The sequence below is a fragment of the Girardinichthys multiradiatus genome, chromosome 18 (assembly GCF_021462225.1).
Source record: "Girardinichthys multiradiatus isolate DD_20200921_A chromosome 18, DD_fGirMul_XY1, whole genome shotgun sequence".
Classification (NCBI taxonomy): Eukaryota; Metazoa; Chordata; class Actinopteri; order Cyprinodontiformes; family Goodeidae; genus Girardinichthys; species Girardinichthys multiradiatus.
This window is the reverse complement of record NC_061810.1, coordinates 13,665,432-13,687,349: the sequence shown is the minus strand read 5'-3', so window position 1 is coordinate 13,687,349 and position 21,918 is coordinate 13,665,432. Positions and strand designations below refer to the sequence as shown.

General features: G+C 39.1%; 1 protein-coding gene across 3 annotated transcripts in view; it reads left to right on the top strand.

The window, feature by feature from the left end:
• The window catches only part of igsf11 (immunoglobulin superfamily member 11), a 170,635-nt gene extending 149,325 nt beyond the window's left edge, over positions 1–21,310 (top strand). For all 3 annotated transcript variants that reach the window (XM_047390631.1, XM_047390630.1, XM_047390632.1), the window contains 5 exons: positions 13,420–13,627; positions 13,906–14,061; positions 15,719–15,841; positions 17,559–17,706; positions 20,050–21,310. In XM_047390631.1, the coding sequence (XP_047246587.1) occupies positions 13,420–13,627; positions 13,906–14,061; positions 15,719–15,841; positions 17,559–17,706; positions 20,050–20,632 (1,218 nt within the window). In that variant the 3' untranslated portion in view covers positions 20,633–21,310. The remainder of the gene's footprint in view (positions 1–13,419; positions 13,628–13,905; positions 14,062–15,718; positions 15,842–17,558; positions 17,707–20,049) is intronic.
• Positions 21,311–21,918: the final 608 nt, after the last annotated feature.

Sequence of the window (21,918 nt, the reverse complement as noted above, 5' to 3'; positions counted from 1 at the left end):
CCAACCACCGTATCTTTGTGCGACGCAGAAGAGGTGAACGGATGGAGTCTACATGCCTGGTTCCCACCGTGAAGCATGGAGGGGGAGGTGTGATGGTGTGGGGGTGCTTTGGTGGTGACACTGTTGGGGATTTATTCAAAATTGAAGGCATACTGAACCAGCATGGCAACCACAGCATCTTGCAGTGGCATGCTATTCCATCCGGTTTGTGTTTAGTTGGACCATCATTTATTTTTCAACAGGACAATGACCCCAAACACACCTCCAGGCTGTGTAAGGGCTATTTGACCAAGAAGGAGAGTGATGGGGTGCTGCGCCAGATGACCTGGCTTCCACAGTCACCGGACCTGAACCTAATCGAGATGGTTTGGGGTGAGCTGGACCGCAGAGTGAAGGCAAAAGGGCAACAAGTGCTAAACATCTCTGGGAACTCCTTCAAGACTGTTGGAAAACCATTTCAGGTGACTACCTCTTGAAGCTCATCAACAGAATGCCAAGAGTGTGCAGATCAGTAATCAAAGCAAAAGGTGGCTACTTTGAAGAACCTAGAATATAAGACATATTTTTAGTTGTTTCACACTTTTTTGTTCAGTATATAATTCCACATGTGTTAATTCATAGTTTTGATGGCTTCAGTGTGAAGCTACAATATTCATAGTCATGAAAATAAAGAAAACTCTTTGAATGAGAAGGTGTGTCCAAACCTTTGGTCTGTACTGTATATACAGGGGTTGGGCAATGAAACTGAAACACCTGGTTTTAGACCACAATAATTTATTAGTATGGTGTAAGTCCTTTTGCGGCCAATACAGCATCAATTCGTCTTGGGAATGACATAAACAAGTCCTGCACAGTGGTCAGAGGGATGTTAAGTCATTCTTCTTGCAGGATAGTGGCCAGGTCACTACGTGATACTGGTGGAGGAAAACGTTTCCTGACTCGCTCCTCCAAAACACCCCAAAGTGGCTCAATCATATTTAGATCTGGTGACTGTGCAGGCCATGGGAGATGTTCAACTTCACTTTCATGTTCATCAAACCAATCTTTCACCAGTCTTGCTGTGTGTATTGGTGCATTGTCATCCTGATACACGTCACCGCCTTCAGGATACAATGTTTGAACCACTGGATGCACATGGTCCTCAAGAATGGTTCGGTAGTCCTTGGCAGTGACGCGCCCATCTAGCACAAGTATTGGGCCAAGGGAATGCCATGATATGGCAGCCCAAACCATCACTGATCCACTCCCATGCTTCACTCTGGGCATGCAACAGTCTGGGTGGTACGCTTCTTTGGGGCTTCTCCATACCGTAACTCTCCCGGATGTGGGGAAAACAGTAAAGGTGGACTCATCAGAGAACAATACATGTTTCACATTGTCCACAGCCCAAGATTTGCACTCCTTGCACCATTGAAACCGACGTTTGGCATTGGCATGAGTGACCAAGGGTTTGGCTATAGCAGCCCAGCCATGTATATTGACCCTGTGGAGCTCCCAACGGATAGTTCTGGTGGAAACAGGAGAGTTGAGGTGCACATTTAATTCTGCCGTGATTTGGGCAGCCGTGGTTTTATGTTTTTTGGATATAATCCGGGTTAGCACCCGAACATCCCTTTCAGACAGCTTCCTCTTGCGTCCACAGTTAATCCTGTTGGATGTGGTTCGTCCTTTTTGGTGGTATGCTGACATTACCCTGGATACCATGGCTCTTGTTACATCACAAAGACTTGCTGTCTTGGTCACAGATGCGCCAGCAAGACGTGCACCAACAATTTATCCTCTTTTGAACTCTGGTATGTCACCCATAATGTTGTGTGCATTTCAATATTTTGAGCAAAACTGTGCTCTTACCCTGCTAATTGAACCTTCACACTCTGCTCTTACTGGTGCAATGTGCAATCAATTAAGTCTGGCTACCAGGCTGGTGTGAAAGCGAGGCTCTCAGTTTATCAGTCGATCTACGTTCCTGCCCTCACCTATGGGCATGAACTGTGGGTCATGACTGAAAGAATGAGATTCTGGATACAAACGGCTGAAGTGAGCTTCCTCCAAAGGGTGGCTGGGCACTCCCATAGTGATAGGGTGATCCGGTGGGGCTCGCAGTAGAGCCATTGCTCTACTCATTGAATTAGCCAATCTGAAGCTTCAACATCCATTAGAAAGTAAAGAAGAAAGTATATTAGTAACCCTAACTGAGCCAAAACAGCAATAGTTTTGTCTGATTTAGTCCCATACAGTAAGAAAAAACACAAAATTAAACATTTGTTGAACTGCACTTTAGCTCTTTGCATGATATGACCTGCCTAAAAAGTGTGTGATGAAATAAAAGTGCCATGTAGGGTGACAGAAACTACTGAGAAGTACAAGTACAAGGTCATTTTGGAAGTGGAGAGAGAGTGTCATAAATGGTTATGGTTGATGCTAAAAGCCATTAACAATTACTGAACAGAACTCTTGCACAAGCCGCATTGCACTTTAGTGAGCGCACTCAGGACTCTGCATGCTCAAACGTGAGTGCCATGTTCACATGGGTCTGACGTAAAGAACTCAGTTACTGTAAAAGAAAAAATACAAAAATGGGATCTTAATATGTTCTTTCATAAATTTATTTTATTATGGATTTCCTTGATGCTTTTATTGTCAGAACGTGTTAGATGTAGCATTATTGAAATGCCTCCTGAAAGTAAAATATTATGGCTTTTTCACGACACTACGGTTATAAATTAGGATTTTATAAGATCAGAGAATTCCTGAGTAACTTAAATTTACCTCTTTTACTCATGTCATAATTTATCCATTACACATCAGCTCTATAAAACCTGGACTTCACTGAGTCCATTCAACTGTGATTGCTTTAAACTAAAGACTAATATTAAGAACTGTTGCTTTTATGATGTAATTTTAAGCACTGAATAAGTTGTTGAGTTAGCCTCCATTAGTGATGCTTTCACTAACAAATATGAAATGGAAATTTTCACTGATTGAAAAGGAAATAATAATAAAACTAAAATCGGTTTTCACAATATTGCGTATTTGCTTTGTGTTTCTTATGGTAGGATTTAAAGTTTTAAATAAATTACATTCCACTGTAATGTAATCTAAAGCAGTCTGTGTATTTTTAATACTTTATTTGTGTTTAATGTAAATTTTGGGCCTAAAAATGTGACATCAGCCTTTGTGTAGGGAGGTTGTACTTCCAAGATTACCCTGAGGGTTTGGGATAGAGCTTTGTAGAGGGAGAGTGTAAAGCAGCTACAACCTCAATTCCAATACAGTTGGGACATTGTGTAAAATGTAAATACAAGGAGAGGTTCTGTCTGTTGAGCTCTCTCCTCGGTTTATTGAACATGCATTAATAGTGAACTTTAAATGTTTTGCTTTTCCAAACATTAAAAAGCATTCCTGCTATACAACTTAAAGTGTATACATTAACAGGCTATATATGACATATAGTGGTTTCAGTGCACCTCTTAGTTTTATTATTTTTCTGTCAGAATCAGCAAAACTTCTGCAAGCAGTAATTTATGAAAAAAACCCACCCTTTCAGGGTCAGCAAAATATTTTACACATGAACCCAGCATTAAAAACATAGACGACACACAGTTCAGGGGAGATTGGGGGTCAAGGGTAATTATATTCAGGAGAATGAAGGTTCAGGGTATCATATACTGGCCTGAATTGTTTTGTCCTCTTCATTGGTCATCTTCTGGTGATATCGATATCTTTATATCTTTAAAGACATTCTCCAAGAGCAAACATTCCAGTAAGTTTAAAGTTTAAAGTGGTCAAATAAATCAATCCTCAAAGAAATTGCAGAAAACCCACTTTCTCCTTCTGTTACATAGTCATGGTGATGACGATGAGAAAAAACGTTTGCTAGTCTTATGGAACAATGTCCTTTGTATTAGATCATATCAAAAGGCCAACTCGTTTTGAAGCTGAAGTGAGATTAACAGTTACCTACAAAGACTTTACAAGTGAAGAGTGTGTTAAAAGTTCTCCATGCGGATATGAGAGACTGATAAAGTCTTAAAGAAGTGTGTCAATTCACAGTTTTCATTCTAATGTGACCCTACAAGCATTTTGATAGTGGGGTGTAGAAAAGCTTTAGTGGACACTTGGCTTTGTTTTTGTTAAATACATAACACAGTATAAATAATCATGTGTTGTTGCTCATTTGCTGTTTTAATTGCCTAGGGCTTGGACCTAGAAAAGACCCCATTAGAAGTTCCTCTCCCTAAATCTTAAACAGTCTAAACCTCAGCGTTGCATTGGTCATATCCTGTTTATCTGGTCTGATTAACTGACAGGCTGAGCGGTGGATTACAACATGCTGGCATGTGGATCGGCGGAGTGTACCTGTGTTTGGGTGTTCGGATGTCTGTGTGTTGTTTTGTATTTGTAATCTGTCCATCGTCTGTTGCTGCAGTGTGATCAAATGTCCTGACCTCTTTCCCCTCAAAAGCTAGGTGATAGATAATCCAGATAAACCTCGCAATCCAAATACACACGCACATTTGAAATTGTTTTCTTTCTAGTGCTTTACAGTCCCTTTTATAAGTATGCAAACCTATTTAAGTTGTTTCTCATTTTGCTATTTTACAAACAGAAACATGATTGTATTTAATTTGGATTATGTGTGAAAGACCAACACAAAGTAATCTGTTTTGTGAAGTTCAAGGAAAGATAAATGTGGCATGAAAACTTTTTTTTAGTAGAAATAAATTTGAAGATCGCTGTGCATTTGTATTCAGACCCCCCATCAATACTGTGAAAAACCCCTTTTCACTTCAGTTACAGTTGGAAGGTTTTGCAAAACAACTTAAGGTCAGTTAGACTAATGGGGACTGTCTGTGAACATCCTTTTTAAAATATTGCCTCGGATTCTCAATTGAAGTTTAGTCTGAACTTTGACTGGGCCATTCTAGCACATGAGTATGCTAGAATGGCAGGAGTTGTCCTGGTTTTCTTTCAGGATTGCATTGTATTTAGCTCCATCCCTACTCCAACAAACACAGAGCAGCTTTGATGTCCCTGCAGAAGAAAAGCCATGTTCCTAGAACATGGTGCTGCCATAAACACGTTTTACTGTGGCAGTGGTGTGTTCAGGGTGGTTTGCAGGAGGTAATCCTCCACAAATTCCATTTTGTACGTAGGCTATGCTCTCACCCGACCATAGCACCTTACACTACTTACGACAAACTGCTAAAGAGGTTTCGGCTTTCTTTCAACCAGAGCTTTCTCCTTGCCAGTCCTCAATAAAGACATGATTTGTGGCGTGCACAACAAATAGTTTTCAAGAGATTCTCTCACCTTACCTGAGGATTTGTGCATCTCCTCCAGCAGTACGTCTTTTGGCCGCTTCACTGATTAATGATTTCCTTGCCATGTCTTTGGAGCTTTGCAGTTATTTCATATGCTTTCAAATGTTCAGATATTGTATTTAAGAGTGCTCAGTGAGAGGTTTAAAGTCTGGAATATTATTTTATAGCCTAACTATGCTTTAAACTTCCCTGCACTTTCTTCCTGACCTGTCAGTTGTGTACATTGGTCTTCATTATGCTCCACATCATTCTCACCCTCTATACTAAGTGACTTCTGAAGGTAATTAGTTGGACGGATATTTTTCTTATGGAGGGGGCATTTCAGTGTAAAGAGGGGTGAATACAAATGCAAATATTTAAAAATGAAACAAACAAAAAATAAAAATAAAATAAAATAAAATAAAAAAATAAAACAAACAAGCATCTCAATACTTTTTATTTGATTGTTTTCCACAACTATGCAATGCTTTGTGTTGGTAAACGTATTTATTTATGTGTATGTTTTAATATTTTCTGTCTGTTTTATTTTTCCTTTGTACTTTTTACAATTTTTTTGTTCAATGCTATTTATTTACGACTATGATTTTTACACATCCATATGCATTTCTGCCTCATTATGCAAATAGTAGGGGCTGTGTCTTCAGGTGTCAACTTCTGCCTATTGGTTGTTTAGCTTGGCAAACTCGGCAGGCAGAAGTCCAGTGTCCGACCTTTTTACAGCGTTCTAATTCCTCCAGTCTATTAATAGCTTCCCTTTATGGTATATATCTGTATATATTCTTAATTATGGCAGGATTGGTTCTCCATACTCTGTAAACTGTTGTCTGAATATTGACATGTTTGTGCTTTATTTATATGTTTTTTTTTTTTTTTTGACCCACTAACTTTGAAAATGAAGACAGGAAATCAGTTTTGTTGTTGCATTAATAAAAAAAAGATCAAATAGAAAGTCTGAATCCAATGTGGTGTAATAACCCTTAGAGTTTTATAAATTTGGACAATTCTTAATGCTGTTTATTTACCTACATTTTTAAGGAAAGTCAAATAGAAAATTGTAAAGCACTTTTTGTCTCTCTATAACTGATTCAGCCTTTTTAGTATCATTGTCCAAATTTATGTTTTTATTGATTAATTTATAAGAAAGTCAATATTTATACATGATATGGATATGTAGCGAAATTCAGGCCAGCGTGGATGCTTAAAGCAGAAATGATGTTAATCTGTTATTGAGGACATTTGCTGCGGTATTTTGGATAACCACATTGATCCCGGCCAATCTGCCTTAGGGTGGCTTAAAGATGATCTGTTCACTTGACCTTAAAATATAGATAAATACGTTTTTTTCTTTGATCAAAAATTTGGACAAAACCCCTTTTTCTATCTCTTTTTTAAGGATTCTGGGGGCTTTATTTTTTGTTGTAAGAACAAAAAATCAGCTGTGAAAAAAACCTTAAAAAGCAGTCACAGACCAGGGATCAAACCTCAACCTACTACTACAAAGAGTTTCAGCTTCTCTACATGGGGCCACCTGCTCAACCAGATAAACTATTTTGCAGCCTTTTGCATAAATGAAAAATGTCATGGTATCTAGCTGAGAGTGTAAATTTTCCTTCTTTATATTGACCAGGACAAATAAATGTGTGCAGGGTTAGTGAATATTAGGGTTTCTGCTAGTTGGACAAGAGTTTTTTTTCAACTCCTTGTTTAAAAGCACAGATTCTTTTCTTAAACTGATCACTCTAAATTCACATCACTTACACCCCTTGGTGGAATTCTGTACTTAAAAGTAAAAAGAAATGTGAAGATTATTTGTTGTTAAAGCGAGAATGATTTTTCTCTCTGTATATACCTTTGCCAGCAAATATATTCAAGGGTAAAGGTGATCGCTTCACATATGCTCGAAGCAATCAGGCTCACCAGTTCCTTTTCATGGGCTCCTTGTTCAGACAGGATTTCTGGTCTTTAACAGAGACTCATATTTGTTGACAGGTTCCTTTTCAAACCCCAATTTTTATGTAGCTTGTATAGGATGACATTTTTATAATGTTTGGCAAAAGTATTTACACCTTTTTAGGTGTGTTGAATTTTTCTTTAAATTCTATATGATTGACCAAAACAGTAGTGCATCATTGTGATGAAAAAGGAAATGACACAACTTTAAAAAATGTTTACAAATACAAATCTGAAAAGTGTAGCATCTATTTCTATTCAGCATATTTTACTCTTGATTCCTCTAAGTAGTGTCCAGTAGTGTAATTTATTGTAAGTAAAAATGCTGCCAGTCTTTGAAGGCCTCTGCAGTTTGTTAAAGAACATTGGAGAACAAACAGCATCATTAGCAACACGTCGGTAGAATCTGATGACAGCACAACCATTAGTTATGTGCTCCAAATCCTGGCCTTTATGGAAGAGTGGTAAGATGGAGGCTCTTGTTTAAAGAACCCCATTAGAAGTCCTGTTTAGAGTATGTCCCTAAGCCACTGCAAACAAAAGTGCTCTGGTTGTCAGAGACCAGAACTGACGTTTTTGGATTATGTGCAAAACATTACTCTGAATGTGGTGAAAAACTTACTCTGCACATCCCCTTGAACATGCCATCCTCCCTGTAAAATGTGATGAAAGCAGCAGTGGGGATATATTTCTTTAGGACGGAACATGGACAACGGTCGGAGTTGTTGGGAAGATGGATGGGGCCTAAAAACAGGGCAATCCTTGCAGAAAACCTGTTACAACAAAAAACATATTACAAAAGACTTGACACTGAGGTGGATGTTCACCTTGCAGCAGAATAACTCTAAACATACAGCAAGGGCTACAATGGAAGGATGTAGTATATTCAGTATAGTATATTCATGTGTTAGAATGGGTCTTTCAAAGTCCAGACTTAAATCAAATTAAGAATCTGTGGCAAGACCTATTAATGCATGTTCAATAAACCGAGGAGAGAGCTCAACAGACAGAACCTCTCCTTGTATTTACATTTTACACAACGTCCCAACTGTATTGGAATTGACCACCTTATGGGTGCAAATACAGTAGAAACATACCCCCCAAAACTTCCAGCTTTTATTATTAAATACAAAATGCATGCCACATTTTTCAGATTTTCATTAAGTATTTGAAAAAAAAAACTTTTTTCCTAAACCTTAGTATTTTGTGCCACATTGTGTTGGTCTGTCACACAAAGTATGGACGTTTCTCATGTAATGTGACAAACGGTGAAAAGGTCCAACCTCCATAAAAACTTTAAGTAAGGTACTTATTTGAAGGTGTTTTTCAAGACAAAGCATATGTAATAGTGCCACCTATTCTGTTTTCCATATAGAATATCACTTGTCAAGACAGATCACATGTAAATTATCTTATTTTCCACAAAGCCCAGTGTCTTTAAACATGTGTATAAATAAAAACTGTAACATCTGTTCAAAGGTACTGGCAATACCAAAAGTGGTCCAAATAAAACATCTTCAGTACAAATAGTAACAAAGAGACTGACCATAAATACCTAAAACATGCAACATACAAAGCATCGAACACCGACTGTGCCAACACTGCTTTGGAAAATAACAGGGCTTTTTTAGTACATGTTTTATAGGATATAGTATTTAGCAATGGGGTGATGACCATTGGATAAATGAGTCCATATTATTCAGGATGTCTCACAGGGTAGAAGGAGATAACAGTGTCAGTGTTTAGTCAGTAAATTAAAGGAGCTATGGGGGAGTTAGAGATTTATTCAGGCTTTACTGAGAACATGGCAGGATTCCTCATGTCTGCTGCCAAAGCGGTCCTTATAGGGTCAGCTGGAAGAAGGATATGATCATACAATTGGTATAGTGACAGAAAATATGGGACTGTTTTTTTGTTTGTGATACCAGTTGTGGGATGTAGATGCAATGGAAAACTTGTGAAGTAGGGCAATGAGCACAGATGCTCATCCTGCATCTGTGTGCAGGATTTTTCAGAGAGAAAGGATGAAGCAGGGGTTTACCACTGGGCCAGCAGTGGGGCGTCCAGCTAGTCCGGCTAGAGTTCTTAGGGCCGCCTGCCATCTGAGCGCTCGCCATGGCCTCTTTTCTGTCAGCGCAGCGCCACAAAGCCAACCAGGTCACGCGATCGAATGAGGTGGCTCATACATACATTTAGATGAGGAAGGATCAACTCCTTAGACAGAAAAAAAGTAGATAAAAGGGTTATATATGGCACATTAAAAGCTGATCCCCTAAAATCATTTAACACATAAAGGCATAATTTGGCATAAGGGACCAAATGTGTGGATCACGTTCAGTCCAGATTATATTGTGAGGTCATCAGAGACAAGTAACACCACAAGCCTTCTATTAAACAGGGCAACAAAAAAACAGGGAACAGAAAAAAAAACTGTGCAGTGGACAGACAATAAAAAAATCACACAATAACTGGATAAAGTAGCATTATTACTGTGGCAGACACATCGCACTGTCTCCCACACCAGCAACCCAATAGGATGCACTTCTTGTTAGTAAATGAATCTCCACTGAACACACGAGCAAAAAGAGATGCAGTTACAGGCTCTCATCACAGCAGAGGAGCTGCCTATTCATCTGCACATAAGAGGACAATGCGAGCACGCAGCACTCAGGAAATTGCAGCCATGCAATTTACAATCGTTAGGCAACGGTGGAGGACACAGTCACATACACACTCCCACACTTTCATCAGAACTATCACTCAACTGCTAATACACACACTCACGTACGTTCACAGGAGAACACACTGGTGTTGGTTGTTTCCTGCCTGGGTCTTTGAACAGTTCAATGAGGACTCTTTTCAGCAAAGTGAATAGCCCCTCTGATTTCCCCCTCCATGTGTGCCTCGCTAGTGTGTGTGAGACTGTCACAGTTCTGCGCACAAGCGTTTGCGGGGGTCCTTCATCTTTTGTGTGGGCCCAGCTGAGGGGTGAGAGCTGTTTTGCATGTGCCTCGGCCTTACGAGCAGGCTGTTTAAGCCCCAGCTTGAGGCATTTGAACAACTGATCTGTCATTGCTGTTCAGTTTTAGAGAGAAGGTATGATGAACTCCACCTAAAAGTGTATGACCTTATCTGTTTTAGTGTGTTGGTGCTGTGATCCTTATCAGAGGTCAGTAAGGGACTAAAAAATGTTTTGCAGACATTTCTCACTGTGTTTGATCTTGTGTCCAAGAGACTGCTTTCATTTCTATTCTTGAAACCATCATCTTTGTAGTTTAGATGTTTCCAAGATAAAATGTTTTCAATTATGCATTCCATTTAGGGAATACTTTCATCTGAAGAGCCTTGCAGTAACATGAAAGCAAACTTTTAGTGTGTACCTTTTCCACATTATCAACCATGTAAGACAGAAAAAGACCACTCACAAATAAAATGGTTTCAGTTTGTCTATTTGCTTGTTTGTTGTAGAGAAATAAAAGTCAGTTTCAGTGCTTCATTTAGTCTGTGCGCTTTCTCTTTTCATCCTTACAGTAGAAATAGATCCCCCTCTAGTGTGAGAGACGTGCAATAAATCAGCTCAGAATTGTGTAGAAAACAGATTTTATTGGATTAGTGTAACTCCTCAAACTCTTAACGTTTAACATGTTATTTATGTTACTCCATCACAGAATTCTTCTGTTTTTGCTTTTCTGTCAGACTATCAGGCAAAGATAACCTGAGTAAATCCCACATGCATTTTTCAGATGGTGACTTGATGTATTAAGGGGAAAAGCTATTCAAACCAACCTGGGCCTGTGGGAAAATATACAACCCCATTCTCATTGAAGTGTGAATGTTGTGTAAAACATAAATAAAAACAGAATACAGTGATTAGCAAATTCTGTTCAGCCTATATGCAATTGAATACACTACAAAGACAGGAAACTGGGGAAAACGGATTTTGCAAATATTCACTCAATTTGGAATTTGATGTTTGCAACACGTTCCAAAAAATCTGGAACAGGGGAAACAAAAGTTGAAAGTTGAGGAACAGCACCGTTTTTGGAACATTCCACAGGTGAACAGGTTGAATGAAAATTGGTGAATGTCGTAATTGGGTATACAAGGAGCGTCCCTAAAAGGCTCAGTTCACCACTTTGTGAACAGCTGCATGACCAAAAAGTCCAACAGTTTATAAACAAAATTTCTCAATGTACAATTGCAAGGAATTTAAGGGTTTCATCATTTACAGTCCATAATATCATCAAAAGAGTCCGAGAATCTGCAGAAATCTCTGCACGTAAGCAGCAAGGCTGAACATTCATTGCTCATTACCTTCGAGCCCTTAGAAGGCTAGATATTAACACATGGGTTCAGGAACACTTCAGAAAACCATTGTCAGTTAACAAAGTTTGTTTCTACATCTACAAGTGCAAACTAAAATTCTACTATGCAAAGCAAAAGCCGTATATCAACAACACCCAGAAACGACGCCGGCTTCTCTGGGCACGAACTCATCTGAAATGGACTGTTGCAAAGTGGAAATGTGTGCTGTGGTCTGACAAGTCCACATTTGAGATTGTTTTTTGGACATTGTGTCCTCATTGGTATAAGCAGTGTTGGTACTGGGACTGGATAACTTGCACATCTGTGAAGGCACCAATACTGCTGAAAGGTACGTACAGGTACATACAGCAATGCCAAGCCACATTCTGCACATGTTTCAACAGAGTGGCTTCGTAGTAAAAGATTGCGGGTACTAGACTGGCTTGCCTGCAGTGCAGACCTGTCACTTTTTAAAAACATTTGCCGCATTATGAAGCACAAAATATGGCAACAGAAACCCCAGACTGTTGAACCGCTGCAGTTGTACATCAAGCAAGAATGGGAAATAATTCCTCTTACAAAGCTTCAACAATTAGTGTCCTCAGTTCCCAAATGCTTATTGAGTGTTGTTAAATAGAAAGGTGATGTACTACAGTGGTAAACATGCTCCTGTCCCAGTTTTTTTGCAACATGTCACAAGCATAAAGTTCTAAATGAGTGAATATTTGCATAAAAACAATGAAGTTTATAAGTTTGAACATTAAATATCTTGTCGTTGTAGTGTATTCAATTACATCTAGGTTGGATTTGCAAATCATTGTACAATAAAGAAAGCCCTTCATAATCTGTCTGATAGCATGAAGTTGGTTAAAAGATCTAAAAAAGTAACACATCACTGATGTTGATCTGTTTGGGATTTCTACAAATGGAGAAAACGTGGAGCAGAGGTGAACCTTGGAGGGGGTTGGCCTATCAAAATCCTCTCATGAGGTCACATAAAAACCTAGAACAGCAAGTAAAGCACAGTAGACCTCAGACAAGGTCAGGGTTTATGATTAAACACTAAGAGACAGCAAAAATGGCATAAATGAGAGAGTTCTAAAGTTAAAACCACTGCTGACCAAAAAAGAACAGAAAGACCCATCTCACATTTGCCAAAAAACATCTTGATAAGACTTTTTAGAGATTGTTTTGTGGACTGATGAGACAAAAGTGGAACTTTTCAGAGAGTGTTTATCACATTACAACATACACAGCATTTCAGAAAAACAACAAACCCACAGCCAAACATAGTTCTGTACCAGGACCTTGGACAGATTACTGATGCATTGATAAATTTTGCTCCTAACCAGGAAATCTTGAAGGACAACGTCCATCCATCAGTTTGTCACCTTAAGCTAAAACAAAGATACCATGAGTAAATATTAAATGCAGTTTTTAAATGATGATTTGATGTATTAAGGGAAAAAAAAACTATTCAAATCTTGACCTTAATCTGATTGAGATGCTGTAGGCATTGCTGTTGCCAGGCTTAGGCGGTTTATTATTTAACGTTTTCCGGTTTGACTTGGATAGCTTTTGTCCCTTAATGAATGAAATCACTATTTTTGTTTTTATGTCTAATCAGTTTATCTTTGTCTGATACCAAATCTGTTTGATAATCTGAAACATTTAAATGGGACAAAAACAAATCTGTTTGCGAGTGAATATTTTTCCACAGCACTGTACCTAATTCTTTATTATTTTATAAAAATGCACAAAATATTGACAGACCTCTTCTTGTCTTTGATTTTGACATCGTTTGGCTGTTTTGTTCTGTCGCTGTGAATTCCCAACACAGGTGATAATTTACCAGAATGGTCAGGTGTTCACCCTCCCTAACCACCTCAAGGGTCGTGTGGGCTTTGCGGCCACCATGCCAAGCACAAGTGCCTCCATTTTCATCAACAACACCCAGTTGTCAGACACTGGGACGTACCAGTGCCTGGTGAACAACTTTCCCGACGGAGGGGGGCGTAACATCGGTGTCATTGGGCTCACAGTGTTGGGTAACTAACTTCACATCACCACAGTATCTGTCTTATTTAAGCGTCTCACTGCATGCAAGAACTGTCTCCTACATTACTGAATTGTGAGTTAAATCTGTTCCAGTTGCAAAATGATTGCAGAACAGCACCATTACAGACAGCAGCAGTAAACCATCTGTATTTATTTTTGTACTATCCAATTTTCTCTGCAATAAACAGATGAGCAATGAGCAAAACAAATTTTATTTTTGCTTTGTAAAGTGGTTAACGCGACGCCACCCACTCTTCCCATCTGCTAGTGCCCCCCTCAGTGCCAGCATGTCGAATCCAGGGAACGCTAGATGTAGGCAGCGACATCATGCTGTTCTGCAGCTCAGAGGAAGGCATTCCCACGCCATCTTACTCCTGGGAGAAGCTCGACGCGCTGCCCAAGCTGCCACACAACGCCATGCAAGGTATTACAAACAAGCTGGCCATCGGAGTTCCTCTTTGCCCCACCTTTGCTGGTAAATCTCACACACGCAGAGGAGCTCTGACCAGAACCCAGATCCTTCATCAGTGCCGCCTGTTATCTGTGCCGGACCTAAACTGCACCTCTCCTCTACTCCTGCTGAGGGGTGATGGATGGATGGATGGATGGATGGATGGATGGATGGATGGATGGATGGATTTGGAAAAGTGATATTGTGATTGAAATGGTGTGTTTCAGCAACTGAGAAAAGAGATGTTACCATTGTGTGGTTCCTTTCCTACATCATGCTGGTTACCATGTCTGCCAACACTTGTCTTTGCAAAAACTTAAAAGGTGTTGTCAAGATGGTTTTCAACATTAGATAAAATTAGTAAAGTGGACCGTCCTTTCTTTTCCAAGTTTGTATTCCACAAAAAGAAACACATGCCTGTACTCTACTGGTTAGCAGAGGTCTTCTACCCAGAGATCATATCAAATGCAGAGAACAGACTACTGGGACAAAAACAAAGCAATATAACAGTATTTTTAGGTCACCCAAATGTAATCACATTTGAACAACCAGAAAGAAACATGATTTATTTTGTTAAAATAATGTCAGTTATTAGTATTAGTTGGATACTGATTTGCATGCTTGGCAAGAAGCTCTATGAAAACATAGCAGCTAAAAAGGTTCGGATATCGAAAACTGTCTCTTTAAATGTGAGTTTTCAATACACCTCAGTTCCATCAGAAGTTTATATGCACACATCGTCAACATATAGGTCATATACATTTTGGGGTTTTAAATGGATCTTTTCTTTGTCCTTGATGGAACAACAAATACTTTTTATGAATTTAGCAAGTATTTGGCGAATGTGGATTTTCTCACCCAGAATGGGTCTATATTAAACACAGAGGCCCAAGCATGGTGGTGGTACCATCATGCTGAGGGTCTGTTTTGCTACAAGTGATGCTGTTGAATTGCACACAGTGTGTCAAATACTGTAAAATCTTTGAACTTCTCCTTAAACCATCATACAGAAACTTTTTTTTATTAGCCTTGACCTACCTATGAGGCCAGAAACCAACCATTTAAAAGAGCTCTACCATTTCTGATGAAGAATGGTCAAATATCAGCCAGAATGATGCCAGAACCTATTTGATGGCTACACAAATCATGCTGAAAGTGTTTGGAAATCTCTCACTGGCACTGGACTGTAAATTGTATTTTTCGTATGAACTTTTTTGTACTTTCTTATGTTAGCATTGAAGCAAATTAAAAATGAGATTCTGTGATTGACACTTTCAGCACTTGTGTTGACTATAAAACAGACAGATATGTCTAAATATTAAGATGTTAATCCCACTTACAGTAAATAATTCCAGTAGTGTACAGATGTGTTACTCTTATCATGCACCTCAACCCATTCATCATTTATTACGCAGATCAAGGAGCCTTACTATTTAGTTGCACAGCATATTTCACACTTTGTATTAACAGATAATCAGCTCTCTCTATAGTGTCAGAATGTTTCTGTATTTTGCATGTAAAGTTGTAAATTTAGTCTGAAAGAAACATACGTTTCACAGAGAAGAGTGTATTTATTGGTATTATAGTCACTTTAATGACATTGTTGCTCTCTGTTTGTGTGTCTCTTCAGATCAGATGCAGGGCACTGTCACCCTGAGAAATATCAGCACCAGCACCTCAGGGCTCTACCAGTGCACCTCCAGCAATGCCATTGGCAAGAGCACATGTGTGCTAAACCTGGAGGTTGTAGCCCGTAAGTAAACTGCATGCAGCATTAAACAGAACCTACTGTTATTGTAAAAAGAGTGAAGAATAGTAAATACGGCAAACTTCCTAAATTTGTTTAATTTAGCAACAAACCTGTTTTTGTTTGTAGTTTATTAACTATCTTTATATAGAGACTTATAAAGCACAGTGATACTTAAATCCAAGGAATGTTTTCATCTTGTGTTTGTGTTTTGTATTCAATAAGTAAATGTATTTTCAGGGGTTCACATGATATGGGAGATAGAACGGCTTTCTTGTTACAATGATGACATTTGGGAATAAAGTCACATATCACTTTGAGCGACACATGTCGGAAATGGACAAAAAGATCTGCAATGCAAGCGAAAAAGAAGCAGACAGAGCATCTTGCACAGAGCAGCACTTGACACTTTTGACACCAACAGAGAAAAAAACAAGCAAAGGCCGGTATAGGTCACTATGGATCAGATGTATAGGATCTGTCTGTCTTTCTGTCAGTATTTTTTGGCTGTTCTGGGTGTATTCAAATAATTTAGTAATCATTTGTTTATTTACATTTTTTAACAAAGGCATCCAATTCCATATGATCATTGTTAAGTTTGGTCCCTGGTTTATTTGCCTGGAGAGCGATAGGCTGCTTCCAGGAAACCACAGCGTTTTGCAGACAATTGAATATTCAGTTTATCTGGAGAAGCTGAACTAATGCAAAGAACCAAGCAATAGGGAAGTGAATGCATTTTAATGGGTACCGTTACAATTTGTACAAAATAACAGCACTTTGCCAACTACCCAGCAAATATGTCAGTTACCTGAAATATCATTCATTGAGCTTATTCGCATTTTGTCATGTTACAACCACACACTTCAATGTATTTACTAAAGATTTTATGTTAGACCATCACAGAGTAGCACATAACAGTGAAATGGAGAAGGAATTATAGCTTTCGGAGAACAACTCATGTAGGCAACACAGGCATACATGTGGATGCTTTGGCAAGATGAAACAAAAATTTAACTGTGAGGCAGTAAACATGAGCCGTGTTTATGTACAAGCCGAAAAGACTCTACTTTGCCGCTCTTCATGTTTTGCAAACACAACTAATGCTGTGTGCGGAAATGTACAAAAATTAAGATGTGCCCAACCAACCAGTACAGCAGGACAGGCCTCATCCTGACAGGGTCTCCGCCATCGTTTCCATCACCAGATACATTTTGCAAAGCCTGAAACAGCAGGCAAAAATTAACAAAATGTTTGGCATGCTTTTATGGGTTGGAAAGATAAATAGAGTTAAGGCAATACTGGAAGAAAATCAGCTAGAGACTGTAAAAGACTTTAGGCTGGAGTAGAGGTTTACCTTACAGCAGAACAGCCAGAGCTACACTGGACTTAGATAAAATCATATTCCTATGACAGAATGTCCTAGTCAAAGTCCAGACCTAAATTCAACTCTTTGACTCTTTGGCAAGACACAAAAAGGGGAAAATTTCAGTCCAGATATGAAAAATAGGTAGAGGCTTGTGGCTTTAAATGCTGCAAAAGGTGGGTCTATGTGGGGCTGAATGCTAATTCATGCCACACTACACATTTTTATTTGTAAAACAACTGTTGGGTTGGGTGAAAACACTTATGTGTTCATGATCAGTTTCTAGGCCATATTTGGTCTGACTTAAATTGACCCTTACATTTCAGACTCTTTCCTCCTTTCTGTCTCTTCACCCTGCAGCCCAGCCTCAGAGTGTAGGTCTGATCGCAGGGACCATTGCTACAGGAATCCTCGCTGTCGTCATCTGTTCACTGTTAGTGGTGGTCACACTGTTCTACTGGAAGAACAAGAACAAATACGACGAAGAGGAGATTCCTAATGAGATCAGGTTTGGTTCAAATTTTCTTCACGACTATTTGTAATTAGAGGTCCTAAAGTGCATTTAGGACAAACACAAAGTAACATGTTGGAACAATTGGTTCCAACTTTACAGCTTATACTTTAACTGGAAATGCTGTGTTTAACAGTACCAGCTTGAAGTAGGTTCTGCATGAATCAGACTAGCTGGATAAAAAGAAGTAATGTATTTCTTGCCTTCATTTGCACATCCCTGAATAACTGACAAACTAACAGTGTTGAGCTTTCCCCTTTTTTGTAGATTTGCATTATTTCTGTCTTGCTTGTAGAGATAATGTAACTTGATGAATCCTGTTTGCTTTAATCTGTGTATTAAACAGGTGTTTTTTAGAACACAAAATTGGTTTTGTCCTTGACAAATATTGCATCTTTTCAGGTATCTGCTGTACTCATGCAGACAAATGCATTGTCAGTATCTCAGACAGGGCTGACATGTGTTGCCTCTCAGCTGTACCTTTAACATTAATAACAAGAAATTGTGGCTGTGTTGTTCTTACTCTGTGTTCTCCCAGACATCACAAAGCCTTTTCTCAGTAAACCCAAGCCAGTAAATTGGATCACCTTTTATTGAATCTCGTAGCAGCAACTTATTTCATCATTACAGACTAATTTGTCTTTTCAGACTGTGTAAATGCTTGTCAGTTGCTTATACGGGGCTGCTGATTCCAGCTGTAATTTTTCCAAGAATCATTTGGCGGATTATTCAGTTTTCAGAAGTTTTGTCTGTCTCTAATCACATCTGCCTCATTTTGGGCTTAGCTACAGCCCTGCAGCTCCTCGTATTTATTCCATTCTAACAAGTGCATCTTTGAAGTCTTAATTTAACAAAATGAAGGCAATCATGGAAGGTAACATTTGATCTTTTGAAGGTTTCAGCAGCTTTGCTTTTATTTCGTTAGCCATAGATATGAATGGAATCAACTCCATAATAAATACAATAGATTCTTAAAATATCTAAGAACTATAAATAAATAAATATAAATTGTGCTTATATTCTCACCGCAACTTGATTTTGCACAGATTATGTTGAAGTAGCTCTGTACTTAAAATTTGAAGCTGAACTAACTGACCAATCTGTTAGGTTATCTAGCTTGCCTCACACAATGAGTATATTTCATTGGGATTTTATGTATAGACCAACACAAGCTAACGCAATAATGTAAAAAGGAAAGAAAATTATCATTTTTTAAACATATGTAAATCTGGAAAATGTGATGTGTATTTGTATTTAACATCCATTACTCTGATACCCCTAAATACAATACAGTGCAACCAATTGCCTTCAGAAGAGCTCTTATTTATGGAGTCCAGCTATGAATGATTACATTTTTTAGAGAATATAATGCCCCTTTTCCCCTTGCTCTATTTAGCCTGTCGTTATATGCAGATTACTTTAATGTGACAATGTCACACAGTAACGTTAAGAGCAGCACAGCGCACCACACTGACAGCTGGAGGCGGGCTGCAGCTGCCAGTGGGTCAGTGGAAACCCAACAGGTTCTGTGCCGAGTGGAGCGAGACCGAGTGGAGTGGAACCAGATGGCTTAAAAAGAGTCAGTGGAAAAAGGGCATAAGTGAAAAGTCAGAAATAAAGTTGTGGAGAAGCCTAAAGCAGGGTTAGGTTGTAAAACTATATGCCAAACTTTGAACATCTCACTGTTCAGTCCATAGCAAAAGTGCAAAACCCTGCTCATCAACCTAAAGTGATAGGGCAGGCAGAAAGCATTTTCTGTACTTGAAAAAGCAGCCAAAAGGTCTATGGTAGCTCTAGAGGAACCTCAGATATCAAGAGCTCAGGTGGGATAACCTGTCAACTTGATGACTATTAGTGCACTCCAGAAATTTGTGGTATCCCCAACTGGGATTCTGGGCCAAGGCTTAAAGATTGCTGTTCACAGATGCTGTCCATCCAACAGGACTGAGCTTGAGCTATTTTTCAAAGGAGAATGGGCAAAATATGAATTACCTAGACATGCAAAGCTGGAAAAGACATACCCCCAGTAGACTCACAGTTGCGGTGAAATTGCAGTGAAAGGTCAAATTAATACCTCAGAAATTGAATACAAATGGTCACTACTTTGTGTTTTTCTATAACATAAAATTCCAATAAAATACATTGAAGTTAATGGTTGTAAAATGACAAAATGTTGAAAAGAATACTTTTGCGATGCACTCTACATGCTGTTGCTGTTCATACATTATATTTCCTTATACTGTCTCAGAGAAAGGGCAATTAGTTTTAAGGAGAATTTGTTGTAAATGTAGATATCTCAATTAAATTGACCGAGCTTGCTCTGGTGTTTCTCCTCAACAGAGAAGATGATTTACCTCCTAAGCGGTCATCATCAGTGAAGGCTTTCCATGCAGATGCCTCTTCCTCAGAGAATGACACACTGACTTCTACAAACACGTACAACAGCCGCTACTGGCACAACCCTAAAACCAACTACGACACCAACTCCTACACACGCTACAATGGAGACACCCGTCAGACCTTCACAGCTGCTCCTGCTACTGCTGCACATGGACCCCACGGAGCCCACAGTCACGGACGAGCTCAAAACGCTACACAGGGCCGAGAAACAGCAGTCACTGCTCCAGGCTCCACCCCGCTAACCCGCCACCCGCCGCCCACTATGGCAACAACCACAACAACATCGTTTGCAAACGGCGGCCACATGCTCTCGCCACCCAAGACTCTGGTAGTCACAACAAACTCTGCCCCATCCCCTCCCTCCATGGTGCGCAGCAACGGCACAGTAAGCCTCAAACCAGTGGTGACATCCTCACACGGGCACCACACGCACTCGTACGCTGTTAGCCAGGCAACACTGGAGCGGATGGGAGCAGTGCCGGTCATGGTGCCCGCTCAAAGCAGAGCAGGTTCACTAGTTTAAAAACCTGATTTGAGGCTCTACTAACAAGACTAAAAAAGCGTTTGTTTGAGAAGTTTGAGATGTAAAAAAAAAAAAAAACAGAGTATGGGCTGAAGCAGCCCACAACCCTTTACAGTTGTGTCTTTTAGTAAGACTTTTTTTAATCACAAACAGAAAGAAGTTAAATAGTTTGGGTTTTACTGTGCAGAGTTCGTTTGATGCCAATTCTTTAATGGACATGATGCTACTTTTTTTTGTTTCTTTTTTTTTTTGATCGGATTTTCTGTTGGTGAGAACAGTGGGATTGATTTCTTTCTTCAAACCCCCTGGATGATTTCACAAGGCTCGTGCAAAACCCAGAATCCCAGATTTTATTCGGGGCTGGATCATTGTCATGATGTGTATTTTGTATTTTCTTTTGTTTGTTTTTTTGTTATTTTTGGAACCAAACCAGACATTGTTTTTGCAGCGTGTCAGTTTGCATGGTCAAACAGAAATAAGCTTTGAATCCCACAAATAATGCATGTGTCCTTTGAGTTAGTCAGCTTTATTTCTCTTTACTTCTTCTCGCTCTTAGGTTTTGATTGACATCAATGATAAATGTTGCAAAAAAGTGAATGTGGAAAGAAATTATTTAGAGTTTCCAAATTCATTAGAGTAAAGAATGAAATGATAGATGAAATGGCCTTAGAAGGTTGGAGTGGATGGGTGGGTGGGTTGGTTGGGGGGGGTTATTTGGTGCAATAAACTACATAGTATATGTCAGTGAATGCAAACATTGTAATTATTTAATGCACTTTTAGAGCAAAATAATATCAAAGGCTTTGTCTAATGAAATTCATGATATGCTTTATAATCAAAAATACATCAAATCCTCTCTTTCAAACTTGTTTCAAGTTAGGGAAAGAGCCGGGTTATCAAACAAAAACAAGAAGTGACCACCCTCCTGATCTAATCTCTGACTTTGATGCTCGATATAGTCTTTGCTGTCACCATCCTTAGCTGTAGGATCTCTGACCCACACCACGTCAGTGCTGCTTTAAGATGGAACGAAGATGTCTTATTTCATACATACTTTATAAGGAAGCAAGAACATTTTATACAGTATTTTTTTTTCTCTACTGAAGCTCACTATTAGTGTTTTCTACTGTACACGTGAAAACAGTAGGCTAGATTGTGAATCAAAAAACATTTTGTCTCCTGATACATGTTACATCTTACCCGTCCTGATGTTCAAACTGTTTTTGTCACTTTAACAGCAGGCTGTCTTCGATTATGCCTCATATTGTTATTTCATACAAATATCT